Source organism: Anthonomus grandis, chromosome 11 (assembly GCF_022605725.1).
Source record: "Anthonomus grandis grandis chromosome 11, icAntGran1.3, whole genome shotgun sequence".
In the NCBI taxonomy this organism is placed as follows: Eukaryota; Metazoa; Arthropoda; class Insecta; order Coleoptera; family Curculionidae; genus Anthonomus; species Anthonomus grandis.
In genome coordinates this window covers 21,068,154-21,083,093 of record NC_065556.1, presented here as the reverse complement: position 1 = coordinate 21,083,093, position 14,940 = coordinate 21,068,154, and the positions used below count along the sequence as shown (strand labels likewise).

Genomic DNA, 14,940 nt, shown 5'->3' with positions numbered 1-14,940 from the left:
GTTGATTTTTTTTTAATGTTCTCACTTCCAAGATGCAGCAAAAAACAGTTTATAAGGTAAGTAAAAATTAAAATTAGGTATTTAATTTTTAATTTAAATTCGTGATGCCAGAATCGCCTTCTACATCTTTAAATCTAATAAAGTTTAATTTTTTTTTATATAATACGTTGGTTCTATATTATTATTGAAACTTTACTTTTACATAATTTTTCAAATTTATTTTTTATATTGTTTTCATACTATATCTCACAGTTATTTAATAAATTGTTTTAGCCTCATAATGGTAATATAAATGGTCGTTAGGTGTGACTTAAAACAATCGATGTACCAAAATAGTCAAACAATTTTTTTACACATTTATACTTCTAAACACGATGACTTTCCACTAATAAGAATATTTATTTTCACCGTATTTATTTATGTCCGATTTAAATATCGCGCCAATAATCCGAACTGCACTGCATTGAACTGTCAACTGACTCTTAGCGGCGATAAGAGTAATTATAAACTTCGCTGACCATAATTCCGGAAGATTCGCCGACCTTTCATGCGTCCGCAGAGGCATCATGCGGTATGCCACTTGTGTTATTCCGGTTTGATGGAGTATAAGCTGGTATTCTTAATATTTCTAATATTGCTAAAATATATATAAAAAAACAGACTTTTATGGTATGCCCGATCTTCTCACAGATACTCTAGCCCCAAAAATTAAAAATACAATTTTGCAAATGGTACAATTAGTGCGTTTTTTACACACCATTTAGGATATAGTTAAGTACATTATCAGGTTTTAGGAATAACAAAAATATTTAACCTTATGTTAATTGGATTTTAGGAAGGCATCCGATATTCTAAATATCTAATGATGTGCTCTAAGATAAATTATCAGGTCCTATCTGACTAGCAGGTTTTAATACATGGAAATTGATTCTGACCCCTTATACTCAAAATCTAAATTTATCCCTCTTGCTATTAAGGTACCTCAGGAATCTATGTTCTGCTATATGATATGCAAAACTACAATAATACCCAGATGATTCATTCTGAGATTTATACATATTTATCACTTAACTCCTTAATACTCTTACAAAGTTTAAATCCGACTTAAATAACTTAAATATAATAAAAAACAAAACAAAAACAAAATATATTTTATGACAGAGACACTCGGTTCAATAGCTTATTAAGTACACTGCTCAACAATCGAAGTGGATATTATACAAATCTGCAATTTTAGTTTGCCAATGATTTACAATAGAACAAAATTAAATGTAATAAATAAATCTCTATTAAGTTCACTCACAATAGCCCCAAAAAAAAAATTAAATAAACAGATATCTCCTAAAAAATTTAAATTTTTAACACACAACAGGAAAAATTAAAATAAAATTACACCCTGTAAAGCGTGCCCAAAGTCCCTGGCTCGTCTTAGTGCTGTCACCCTGTTTGGCATAGTTCTAATTAAGTTGTTAATGTAGTGTTGAGGAATGTTTTGCCATATTTCCGGTAATTGATTGGCTAGTTGTTCTAAGGTTAGAGGTGGCTGTTCGACCTGGTTTAATCTTCGAGACATTTCGACTTTATCATCGATTAAAACGAATTCTTCGCCTATTGCACAAAAAAAATGGTACAATTATGTTCTCTATAATAATGTCTCTATATCGTATAGCGTTCATTGTTTCATTTCTTAACACCACTAAATCGGTGCGGCCATCGAAACATATGCCTCTCCAAACGCAAACTGAACCGCCACCAAAAAGGGTAGTCGTCGCCATCAAATTTTCATGGTATCGCTGTCCCCTTTTCCTGCACACCAAAATTCGACCATCACATATACGTAGCCGAAATCTGGACTCATCCGTAAACATACAAGACCTCGAGTTTTGAAAATTCCAATTATTGTGTTCTATTGCCAACCGATTTCTGCATGCACGATGTTCCCCGGTCAACCGTGGATGTGTGGCACGTCGCGTCGTCTGGCTCTTATGGCTCGTGTCCACTAGCAAATAAACTTGCTAGAGTTACTCTCACAAGTCACTTGCAGCGCGTGTAAACAGCCACCGTAGAGTAATATTGCAGAAAGTTTACTTGCCGGGCAAGTACTTGCTGACTTGCTAGAGCTTGTAGTGTACACCGCGTGTTTCAGCAAGTTAATTTGCAATTATCAATATCGAAACTGTTCCGAAATATTTGCAGCAAGTAGTGAAATATTTACGTGTATTTAAAAAAAATGGTGGACCGGCGTGTTTGGAGTAGGGACGACACTAATTGATTGAAAATGTTGAACTATACCCAGAATTATGGAATGTACATTGCAAAGACTTTAAAAACAGAGTAAAAAAACAGGGTGCTTTTCAAAAATTAGCAGAACTATTTAAAACGTCTGAAAACGAAATTCAACGCAAGTTACACAACTTAAGAACACAACTGAATCAGTAGTGAAAAAAAATTCAAAAGAAAAAAAGTGGACAAGGAGCAAATGAAGTGTATAAGACCACATGGGAATTCTTTGATTCTTTAAAATTCATGTTAGCTGCAAATGTTCAAAGCTTTACAGAAAATAATCTGGTAAGTAAAAGTCGAAAATTAATTTTATTTTATTTAAAGTATTTTATATTAGGTGTTTAAAGTAATCAGTAGTCAAAACCTTAACCTATATATCATTTTAGATGTATTTGTACTGCCATGGAACCTCACCTTGAGGGGAAATAAAGTAGTTTTTGAAATCTTCTCAAACCATTTTAGCATTTTGGGAACAATTATGGAGATTTCTGGTATTAAGTGGCAATAAGTTTTGTTTTGGCATACCTTCCTGGTGCCACTGACCATTTATAATACCTCCATCGCTTTCTGTATCGAAAATTCCTGTCGGTGCATAATTTGCTTTCGACGAATTTCTGGTTATTAAAAAGTTATGAAGAACGCATATTGACAAAACATTTTTTTTAACTTTTTCAGGGCAAAGTTGTATAGGTTTCCTTAATACTCGAAAACGATTTGCTATAATACCAAATACATTTTCAATTATTCTTCTTGCACGTGAGAGTCGGTAATTAAATACGCGGTTTGGCCCTGGCTGATTTTTGAATGGATATGGTTTAAGCAAGTTTGGTTTTATTGCAAATGCGCCGTCTGCTACACAAACAAACGGTGAAAAGTTTTTCATTCCCGGCAGCTGTTGTGGAGGAGGCAAATTTACAGTATTATTTTCCAAAGCGGTAGACAGAGAACACATGTTATACACGCCACCATCCGAAATTCTTCCATTACAACCAACATCCACATAAATAAATTTATAATTTGCATCAGCCAATGCCATTAAAACTATGCTGTGCGTGCCTTTGTAGTTAAAATAATAACTTCCACTGCAAGGTGGGGCTTGCATAACGACATGTTTTCCATCCAGAGCTCCTAGGCAGTTTGGGAAATTCCAGATATTTTCAAAATCTTTTGCAATCCTAATCCATTCTTCTTGAGTATTTGGAACCTAAAATTAAATATTTTTTTCAGACTCAAAAAGATGAGGATACACTGACACAAAATTCCACAATAGATGAGGGACAAAAGATTAAAACAGAAACAAAAAGTACACCGTCCAAAAAACCTAAAAAAATTAAAGTGATTGAAGAAGATGCGATGTTGGCAAATGCAGTAAAGGTGATGAATCGACCCTCAGATAACTGGCAAATATTTGGAGATTATGTAGCATCCGAGCTTAGATCCCTACGTTCAGAGCAGCTCCAATTAAGGTTGAAACGAATGATACAAAGAGATATTCTTACTATTTCAGAATTAGCTGATAACTATGATTCTGGACATTCAAGACCGGCCTCTGTCCCTCTTTTATCCCCTACATATGATTCAAGTGCCTCATCGTCAACTCAATATACTGTGCAGCCCTATACTGACAAGACAATTTACACAATTAAAATTATAGACATTTAAATACATACCTTTAAATATTCCTTTTTTAGAGCTTCCACAATTGCAGCACAGCACTCAGGAACAATCCTTGGGATCGTACATACAGGGATTCGATACAAATACATAAGAGAATGGTAGGAATCACCTGCGATATTTTAAAATTTTTACTTTTTTCTTTGTGATTATATAATTATCACAAGAAAAAAGTATATGATATATTATTCTCTTTTCGTTTTTTTATTAAATATATCACAACCGCAGCAGCTATTTGCCGAGATGACATATTTAAAAACTAGTGTACACGTTTCACTTAAAGAAATACAGCAAGTAAAGCTTGCTGAGTAACCTGCCCAAATAAATTTGAAAATAATTGAAATAAAGTGTAGACACTCCAGCAAGTTACTTGGTAAAGAACTATCGCAAGTTAATTGCATGTGGACACGAGGCTTTAAATTGGACGCATGTAATCTTCTTCTTACAGTCTGATTAGAAATTACCCTCCCAGTAGCATGCCTTAAGTAGCTGTTAATTCTCGAAGCCGTAAATGTTTGGTTTCTTCTTGCGGTTACTGTTATATAGCGGTCTTGAGCATGAGTTGTAGCACGCTCTCGGCCTCCACCATGCCTGTAAGCTGCAGACCCAGTCTCTACATATCGATTCCATGCATGACTCACGACACTTTGGGACACATTTAGCCCGTTAGCAACTTCTTCTTGAGTTAGGCCCTCCTGTAGCCAACGTACTAATTGCTCGAGTTGCACTGTAATTCTTTAAAAGAGATAAAAATGTATGAAAAAACGACAAAAAAATATTTGCTATCAACAGGATTTACTCATAGTATAAAACACAACTTGATGAATTTTATTTTTTTAGGCAGTTATCGGTAATTTATAAAATATCCAGTTCGATTGTTGAGCAGTTTATTTCTAAGCATAGAACAGAATTTTTCGTCCAACGAACGTCTAAGATTCAAGTTATTAGAAGGTAAATAAAACCATGGATACAATTATTTAAAATTTATTACACAAAATTACAATGTTTTGAAGCGAATTTTAAAAGGTTTTGGTGTTAAAGTGATGCCACAATCACCCTCAGTATCCACCAACTGTTTGTCTTCCAACATAAAAGTGAAATTTTGCAAAAGTCGCACAATGAACAAAGAGAGCAACATTTTTGCCAGCTCGTCCCCCACGCACATCCTTTTTCCTAAAATTTAAATTTAAATTAACAACTCTTTATATGTAGAGTCTTCGTACCGCTCTGAAAAGGAATAAAATGCTCATTTTTACAGAATTTTCCATCTTTATCCAGAAAGTTATTGGGGTTAAACATTTCTGGGTTCTTGTATTGTATTTTATTCATATGTATCGCCCATTGTAATGGTATAATCATCGAACCTTTGGGTATGATATAATTGTTTAGTGGTATGTCTGCTAAGGCACCATGTGGAATACCTAAAATTGAAAGAAATTCATCGCTTTAAAGTATCACTACAGTGATTTAAGCCATTTAGTGATTATCAAGGTTTACACAGAACTAGTGAAAAATCTGTTTCCAAAACTTTTGAATCTTAGAGAAAAAGTCAAGAGACCTTTTTGATAGGAATTGCCTCAGTTTACAATATGAAGAGTCAGGGGGAAGAACGATGAAAGTCCACATTTAACGGAAAATAAAGTATTCAATTCAAAATGATGCCTATAGCCTCTATTTTGTCGGGTTACAGTATAAGCAGAAACAAGGATGAAGTCCAAAGTTATAATCGAAATAAAATTAAAATCGAGTCCCATATGGATTGAATGGCGCCTTTAAAAATATTACTTCAAAATATTTTAAAAATATCACTTTTAAATCAGTGCGACTGTGTTGTTGTGAGTGATAACTGATAAATATTGTAAACACGTGCATTTTTGAGGTTATGGAGAATAGTTTGCCCAGCGCTCTGACGAAAAAACGAAGAAAAGATGGACGTATTTGTGATGCTACAAAGAAACTTCGCTTGAAATCTAATGAGACTGGCAGTGATTGTAAGTGTAAGAATTTGAAATGTTTTTCTGCTGTAAACGAAGAAACGCGTCGTATAATTTTGCGTGAATTCAATAATTCTTTATTATCATACAATGAGCAGAACTCATATCTTGCCAGACTAATTTCCGTAGTGCCCATTCAGCGACGACGACCCGGTAAACCGCAAAATGAAGTCACTACGTTTAATCAGTCATCAGACAAATATAGAGTTAGAGTCTTGGGGCAAGACGGTGTCACTTCTGACGTTCAGATATTCTTCAAAGCGTTCCTGTCAATTCAGAACTAGAAAGCATGCTCTGTCCAAGGAAACAATTGCGTGTGTAAAGCAGCACATCTCGTCTTTCAAATCCTGTAGCAGCCATTACAGCTTAAGTAAGTCCAAGAAAACCTATCTATCAGAGGACCTAAATGTTGCAAAAGTGTATAAACTATTTAAACAAAAACATCATGATATGAAATTATCTTACGACAGCTATCGAGAAAATTTTTTAACAAGAATTTCAACATTAGTTTTGGGTACCCTCGTTCAGATACCTGTTCTTTCTGTGACGAGATAAACGTCAAAATACAATTCAATCAAAACTCTCAAAGACAGAAAAAAGTACTGCTGAAATTCTCAGAGAATTGAAGAAATTGCAATTGGATAAAGATATTCATTTGAGGAAAGCAGATACCTTTTACAAATGGAAAACAGCTGCGAAGAATGAGAGTAGAAAGACAATGGAAATGGAATCAATATGCATCGATTATGCCAAGAACTTGCCAGTTTCAAACATTTCCACAAATGACGTGTATTATTGCCGTCAATTGTCAATTTACACATTATTTTATCGGATAATCAAGCTATTTTCTATACGTAGCCAGAAGTAATAGGCAAAAAGGGAAGCTCGGATGTTTGTTCGTTATTGCATCATATGCTGTACAATCATCTAAATCAGCAAACGAGGAAACTAAACATTTTCTGTGACTCATGCCCAGGACAAAATAAAAACTGGACTATGTTTAGATACTTGCATTATGTTATACATTTCCAGAAACGTTTGGACTTTATTCAAATGACATTTCCGCAAGACTGGATAGAGGCTTTCGAGTCAAGTCGGAATAAACCATCGCCCTTTAAAACTGAAAATGTTCAACAGCACTTTTACAAAAAAAAATGTCCCTTTCCAACTAGAGTTATTAGGCAAATAAAATTTTCAAAGGAAAATCCAAGGCTTTTGTATTTCCGGACAACATTCAACGGGGAGTGGCAGTCAGCTGATATCGTCGGAAAACCATTGGTGCCAAACAATAGGGGGGAGTTTGAATTACCTGGAATTTCTTACGAAGGTATAAATTTGTATGCATTTTTCGATAAGATTTTACCTTATCCAGTTTGTCTTGTTTCAGGTCTACTCCCTTTATCAGATGCTAAGTTCAAAGATCCAACTAAGCTTGCAAGATTTTGTAGAGAATCGGCACAGGAGTAGATTTGCAGCCTGCCACACAATTGAGAATTTCTATTTTATTTCGTAGTCTCCATTTTGTCACCAATAAAGATTTATTTTGTAAAATTGAGCTTTTATTGAAAAACCGTATAAGCTCTTAATAATAAGAGGAAATATCGATGAAAGTCACTGGACCCTCATTTTTCTTTCTCAGTTTTTTGCGATCTCTTCTAGAATTTTTTGTTTTTTATTGTTCTAGAGCCTTACAATTTTTTTTTTTTGGGTAGTAACGCCGTTGAACTACCCAATAGTACATATTTATTCATTGAATAGTTTTTACGCTAAATATAAAATGGTTTCAAACTTAGTTTTATCGATATTTCGATTTTATGTTTCATGGACTTTCATCCTTATTCCCCCTGGCTCTTCATATATTTTTTGCAATTTTATCATCAGCTAAATACTTTAATAAAGATAGCCCAAAAACCCTTTTTTGCAGAGGGATAACGCCTGCAATTACTGATGCTGACGTTTGATAATTACTTTCTCAAAATCTACTTAATTTATAAAAAGAAGATAACAAACCTTTTTAAGAGAATAATAATTTTAGTTATATAATAGCTTTAGAGTTATGCCACAAAAAACCTTTTTATAGAGGCCCAACTCTTAAAAGCATGAATGCTAACTTAAAACCTCAGTTTTCTACGAAACTGCTGAATCTAGAAGAAAAAGTCAAGAAGTCTTTTTGATAGAAATTGACCCAGTGTAGAATTTTGATTCTATGCAATTTCATCACCCAACCACATGGATAAAAACCCACTTTACAATTTTAGTTATGTGTAATTTTATCACCAGACAAATAGTTTTAGAGTTAACACAAAAAGCCTTTTTATAGAGGCACAACTCGTAAAAGCACAGTGTTAAAACTTAAAACTTCAATTTTTTGCAAAACTACTAAATCCAGGGGAAAAGTAAAGAGTATAGTTAAAGTAAAAACTGCTTAATTATGCATGACCGTTTGTCTTAACTGTGATTTTATTTACAGATATATACAGTAAAAAAATATTTTTTTCCTTATCGAATAAAATAAAATAAAAATATTTATCTCAGCAGTGGCTTTCCAAATTTTGTCAGTATGTAAACAACGTTTGCTTTGCTCGCCTTATCTCTTGACCCAATCAAAATCTACTCTTCATCAATATTACTTAAACCTTCTTTCTCATCTGAGATAAATATCTTGCATATTTATCTCAGTAGTGATTTTATGCTTTAATACATAAAAAAAGCACGTTTAACCAATAAAATTGGATATTTCGACAGTCACGACATAACTACATTTTTATAACCAGAAACATGTTATACGATAAATTATTTATCTTAACAGTAATAAGAAATTATTAATAAATCCAAGACAGTATCAACTGTGATTTTATTTTAAGACTTATCTAAATCTAAACCTAAAATAATTTTTTTGCAACAATGATTTTAAGGATTTCTGTTCAATTCATAGACAAGTTATGTAAAACTTACCAACGGGCACAACTGATCTAATCCGTTGTGTTTCAGCAATACAAGCTTCGACTAAAGACAAATAAGTTATATCATCCATAGTTGGTGTCCTTTTTTCTGTCACAGATAAAATCTCTTGCCTCACTTTTTCTTGTATATCCTCGTTTAATGCCAAGTATAAAATTAGCCATCTAGGATAAGAGAACCGTCAAAGTTTTATATTAATTTAACATCATAGACCCCTTAAAGTCAAAAGTAGAAATCTTCATAAGAAAGTGAAGAATTTGATGAAGTTAGCTTTGAAGCATGAAATAAAGAAGCTGGATTAATTTATGCTAGATAAGAAAAAATGGCCTTCATGGAAATGAGGAAGCTTATATATGAACAACGAGCATAGTCTAATCATCACTCCAGCTATACTAGAGAAAAGATAAATCCTCAAATTCCACCACTATCACTACAGTCATCATTACCCAGACTTATTGATCAAATTTGTTTCAGCCTTGGAGTTGGATGCATTGCTGAAGTTTAAGAGGGAGAAACTCACCTGAGTGTGGTCAAAGTGGTATCCAATCCAGCCCCAAAAACGTCGGCCAACAAATGATAAAACTGCTGATCGTTATAATATTTACAAGCCGACTCGCTGTTACTTTTTTTCACTTTTTCAATAAGAAAACCTTGTAACAGGCTGGTATAGGCGTTATTAGTGTCAAGGTCCCCATCGGATCTACTTTGCTCGGATAATAATAATTTTTGTTTTTCTTCTTCGATCAGTTTTTGGTAAAACCGATGCGTTTTCAGTTTACCTTCGATTAGGAAAGACATCGGCCGCTTAAACGTTGGCAAAAACCTGTGAAAAGTGAAAGTTACACCGCTACCGTTCTGACTTCATTTACACCATTATTGTTTGCGAACTTAATAAGGCGGATTCGTTAATTACTACGGATCAATCCTAACTCGTCCTTAATATCTTCAATCATCTTCTGCTTAATACTCTTTGGAAGCTGCTTGTAGACCAGCGGAGGAATATTTAGGAAATTTTAGAATTAATTAGGCAATTACCTTATTAGATTTCTCACAATTTTAAGAAGAGGAAGCAGGTAAAATAAAGAGAATTTTGTAGTAGAAGATTATATATAAATAATCGAAAAGACGGAGAAAGAAGATTCTGAAATATTTAATGTAAAATTATTTAACAGTGATTGAAGTAGTCCTAGATACAAGGTACTATAGTTGAACTCTAATGACTCTCTCTAAGACACTAAGAAGGTAAAAATAAATACACGAAGAGAGAGTCTATTAGCCAGAAAAATTGATTATTAATACCCTTAAATTGAAATATGATTTTCACGATTTAAGGACAAGTTAGGATGAGCCAAGACGCCAAAGGCCACCAATGCAAATAAAATTATACTTAAAATACGATAACCTGTTGTGAACCTTGTAGACGTCGTGCTAGACGGTACGACTGTAATATTTTATAGTAAAAATGTCACTTTTGCCACGTACCAAAAACCGATTGAGCGGTCAAAGACAGCAGACGCGAGACCACTTGTGGTTATGGCAATTTGCATATAAACTTACCTTAAAAATGGTAAGAAATTAAGAGGACCGGCCACACCGATATGTTTGATTCCTTCCTCTTGTAGTTCTTGGAGCCATATCCATGTGGGGTCGTCTTTCGGCCAGTAGGTGCCGAATACTATTTCATTAATGACTGAACCTAAGTGGTGACGAAGACTTTCCAGAGGGTCCAGGGGTTCGCCATTTGTTGTTTTTAGATACTAAAATTAGCAGAAAAGTTGGAGATGTTTAAGAGAAACTCATGTGGTACCTCAACAAGGCTCTCAACATGTTTCAATATTAAATTTTCCATTTTATGTCGTTGCTGACCGATTTTGGAGCCTCCTAAGGTTCTTATGCAATTATGGACAAATCTTCTTTGGTCTTTCCATAAGTCACCCTCGGCGCAAATAAGACCTATAGAATAAACCTCTTTTAGCATATTTGCCTTAAAACTTTGAATATTTTAATAATTTTTGAATATCCTTTATAAGTCGAAGAACGAACTCGCTTCCATGTAACGACCCAAATTGCCAAATTTTATTGCAAATCTCGTAAAAAACTCATTACACAAAATACCTGGTATACCACAGTTTAGGTCAAACTTAATGAATTTTTTCTTCGAACTAATTTGTACGTGTCAGTAGGGCACAAGGCGCACCTGGTATTCAGGTTCCTGAAAATTAATACTTTTTATGGGAAGCATACGTGCAGTTTGGCATATACCTTTTTGAAGTTTATTGGATATTGTTTATGGGTTCTTATTTTTCTCTTTGGAGTATGCAGATTTGGATATTTTATTTTTTATAGGAACATATTATAAATTATAGATATATTAGAACATTTACAATAAATGAAAGAAGTTAAAAATTAAATAAAAAATAAATTTTAATTTTAATCAGTTTTAATAAAATGATTCTTTAGTTGACAATTCTTGCAATGTAAACTATAAATTTTTTTTAGATGTATTTAATAAATTTACATTAAAATAATATGTCGAAAGCCTAAAAATGTAAACATTTTTGCAATAAGTTTTAAATATTTATTCTCTTTTTAATTTATTCTTTATTTTTTCTAAAATATTGAGAAAGGTGCGTTGAATCTTAATTCAAATTATTTTAATAAAAGGAGTGTTAATGCCTAAATTATTTATTAAAATTAAAATGAAAAAAAAAAATTCTTTAATAATAAGAAATCAAAAATTTGCAATTTTTATAAAGTTTTCTTGTCGATTTTTTTCATTAAGTATAAATTAAATATGTTTAAAAGACTTAATCTTATTAATCAAGTTTTAATTCAATTTATTTGTTAACATTAATAATTTTTTTTTCGAATAATTAATTCATCTAAAAATCATTGAAAATTTATTCGTTAAATTGATATTTAATTAACATTTTTGAATTAATATCTTACAATTTTTATTATCTGTTTTAACAAAAAACATATTTATTTTATTCAATTAAAATTTCATTTATTAAATTCCGACTTTAAAGATTTACATTTTTCTGCAAATATATTTAAAAAATTTCGTTATTTAGCTTGAGGCATTTTTAGAGCATATTAAAATAGCGTTAATATTAAAATTAATATTAAAAGTCTAATACTTTTTATATATATTATAATTTTTTTTTCCATTTATTCGTAAAATTTTAATCTTTTTTAGGTCAGTTTTATTAATTTTTGTTATTAGTTGAATAAGAGAAATAAAAAATGAGGATTTTTGAATGTTTTGATAATGTACTTTGCAACCTATGTAAATATATCATTAAAATTTTAATATCAGCTTTTAAGAATAATATTTTTTTAATAATGGATTTATTAATTAGGTTCCTAAATAGCTCCTAAATTAAATTTGCATTATAAATATTTGCAATTGTATAATTTTACTATACTATATTAAGCACGTTATATTATTTTGTTACGTTTATTATTTTAGTAAAAATTAGTAAAAAAGTAAAATCTAATTAAATTTTTTTATTGATTGATTATATGAATTTAATAATATTTTGTTTTTAAATTGAGTTTTTCTTGTTTAATTATTAATTTTAGATATAACATTTTAGAAAGCAAAAACTTAAGGTTACGTTTATTCGTTAAATTTTAGTATTTTCAAGATTTATTTATTATTTGATTTAGCTAAATAATCTAAAGAAATTAAAAATTTAGGATTTTAGAATATTTTTATAACATACTATAAATGTCCAAGTAGTCACCTTTTAACAATTAATATTTTTTTAATAAGGGATTTATTTATTAAATTTGCATTTAACAAACATATTACTAATTGTATATTAAAATAAAATATCCCAGGAATGTCTAAATTTGTCCATAAAATTTTCATGTTATGTTTAATTGATTTTTAATTTGACATTTATTTGTTAAACTTGCTTTTAATTAATACTTGAGGCTAGAAATTTGCTGTTTGCTAAATTTTCTTGGAATATTTGCTCTTGGCTTTATAAATTTACATTAATTACGTTATACAAGTTTACGTTAATTTTAGTAAAATGTAGTATAAAAGTTAAATTTAAACCTATTTAAATATTGAGTATTTATATAATTTTTAATAACAAAATTATTTAAATAAAAACTGGTAAATTATTCGTTAAATTTAAGGGTAAATTAATGTTTTTGGAAATTAATTTTTAAATTTTTTATAATCCTTTTTAGTAAAGTTTTTGTTTAAAAGATTTATTTATTTTATTCATGTCTAATGTAAATCAATTAAAATTAAAAAAAAGGTTTCATTTAATAAATTCACATATAACGATTATTATAAAATTGTATATATTCATTTTACTTAATATTTATCAATTTTCTTGCAAACTTATAGTCTTTTAGTCTTTTATAATTCAAATTTATTAATTTTGGTTATGCAGAGTTAAATATTTAAAAAAAATAGGAAATTCAGGACGAATTTGCTATATTTGCGACTATTATAAATTTTATATACATTAAATTTTGATGTCAATTTAAAATAAAAATTATTTTTTTAATTGGGAATTTTTTCGTTAAGTCTGCATTTAATTGTAATCATTACATATTTCGTACTTTAAACAAGCTGAGCAAACAAATTGTAATTTTATTCTAAAACTATTAAAATAGAATAGAATAAAATATCCAAGGAGTCTCAGTAAATTTGTACATTAAATTTTCATGTAATGTTTGATTATTATTTTTTAATTGGACATTTATTTGTTAAATTTACTTTATGGTTATTTGAGATAAGATATTTGCGTTTTTTTTTATTTTCTTAGATCATTCATTAATTACTTTATTTAATATTTATTTAATACAGAATTCATATAAGATTTAAAAAAAAATTGAAACTTGACGTTTATTTTACTAAAATATAGAATAAAAATGAAATTTGATTAAACTCACTTTTAAATCACTGGTAAAATATTAAAGTTTTGCTTGAAAAATGTATTGTTTAAAAATGTTAATTAATTAAAATCTAAAAAAAAGTTATTTATTTAATAAACTCACAGTTAACTAATATTATATGACTCCAAAAACTTGCGTTTTACTTTATATATAATATTATTTAGTTTTTTTAAATTAAATTTATACAATTTATTCATTAAATTTAATAATTCTTAAGTAACGATTAAAATCGCATTAAGAATAATCAACTCGACACTTCAGATGTAATGTTGTAGCAGGCAAAAACTTAAACTTACATTTATTCGTTACAACTTTTAATAATTTCTTAATTTATTTATTTTGGTTTAATTATAATATCTGATTTAATCTATCTAATCTTATTTATTAATTACATATTACATAACATATTACAATTATAATTAAAAATTAATAAAATGAAAGGCAATTTGTTCATGTCATTCTTAATTGAACATTTGCTTACTAAATTTGCCTTTAATGAATATTTGAGATCAAAATTTTGCTGACTGTTAAGTTTTCTTGGATTATTTACTCGTTGATTTATTTATTATTTATCTTACACCTACTTTATTAATAACTATCCCATGCATGTTTAAGAGAAAATAGGACTTTTCTAATTAAATTAATTTGTTTAGTTTTCATGTAATTTTTTAAAAGAAAATTTATTTAAAAAAACTGGGAATTTATTTGTTAAATTTTATTTTAATAATTATTATTTTAAAACATCAACTTTTAATGTTTTTTTGTCATACAATCTATTAAATTTAAGATTTCTCTTAAAAAATTGCTCATTTTATTTATAGTTTATGTTAAATAAATAAAGTCTAAGATTCCAAAAGCTATATTTTTTTTTAAAACTTATTCATTAAATTTAATAATTCATCATCAGAATCTTAGAATTGCATTAAAATTAAAAAGCAATTATATCATGAAAGAAAGATTGTCTATGTGTAATGTTTTCCAGAAACTCTATTGAAACATCATAAGGATTGAAGTATTGTTTTACTTGTGAATTAATTAGAATTTAATACATTACTCTTAAAAAAATAAACGCGTGATTGGACAATTTCATGGAAGAATCACAGTC

The 14,940-nt window shown here is 29.9% G+C and overlaps 1 protein-coding gene across 1 annotated transcript in view; it reads right to left on the bottom strand.

Moving 5' to 3' along the window:
* Positions 1-4,927: 4,927 nt before the first annotated feature.
* LOC126742210 (cytochrome P450 306a1) overlaps positions 4,928-14,940 on the bottom strand; it is a 104,565-nt gene continuing 94,552 nt past the window's right edge. The window contains exons 3-8 of the mRNA XM_050448811.1: positions 10,720-10,865; positions 10,470-10,669; positions 9,433-9,735; positions 8,907-9,076; positions 5,181-5,378; positions 4,928-5,130 (exon numbers count right to left, since the gene is read on the bottom strand). Coding sequence (XP_050304768.1) covers positions 4,955-5,130; positions 5,181-5,378; positions 8,907-9,076; positions 9,433-9,735; positions 10,470-10,669; positions 10,720-10,865 — 1,193 coding nt within the window. The 3' untranslated portion in view covers positions 4,928-4,954. The remainder of the gene's footprint in view (positions 5,131-5,180; positions 5,379-8,906; positions 9,077-9,432; positions 9,736-10,469; positions 10,670-10,719; positions 10,866-14,940) is intronic.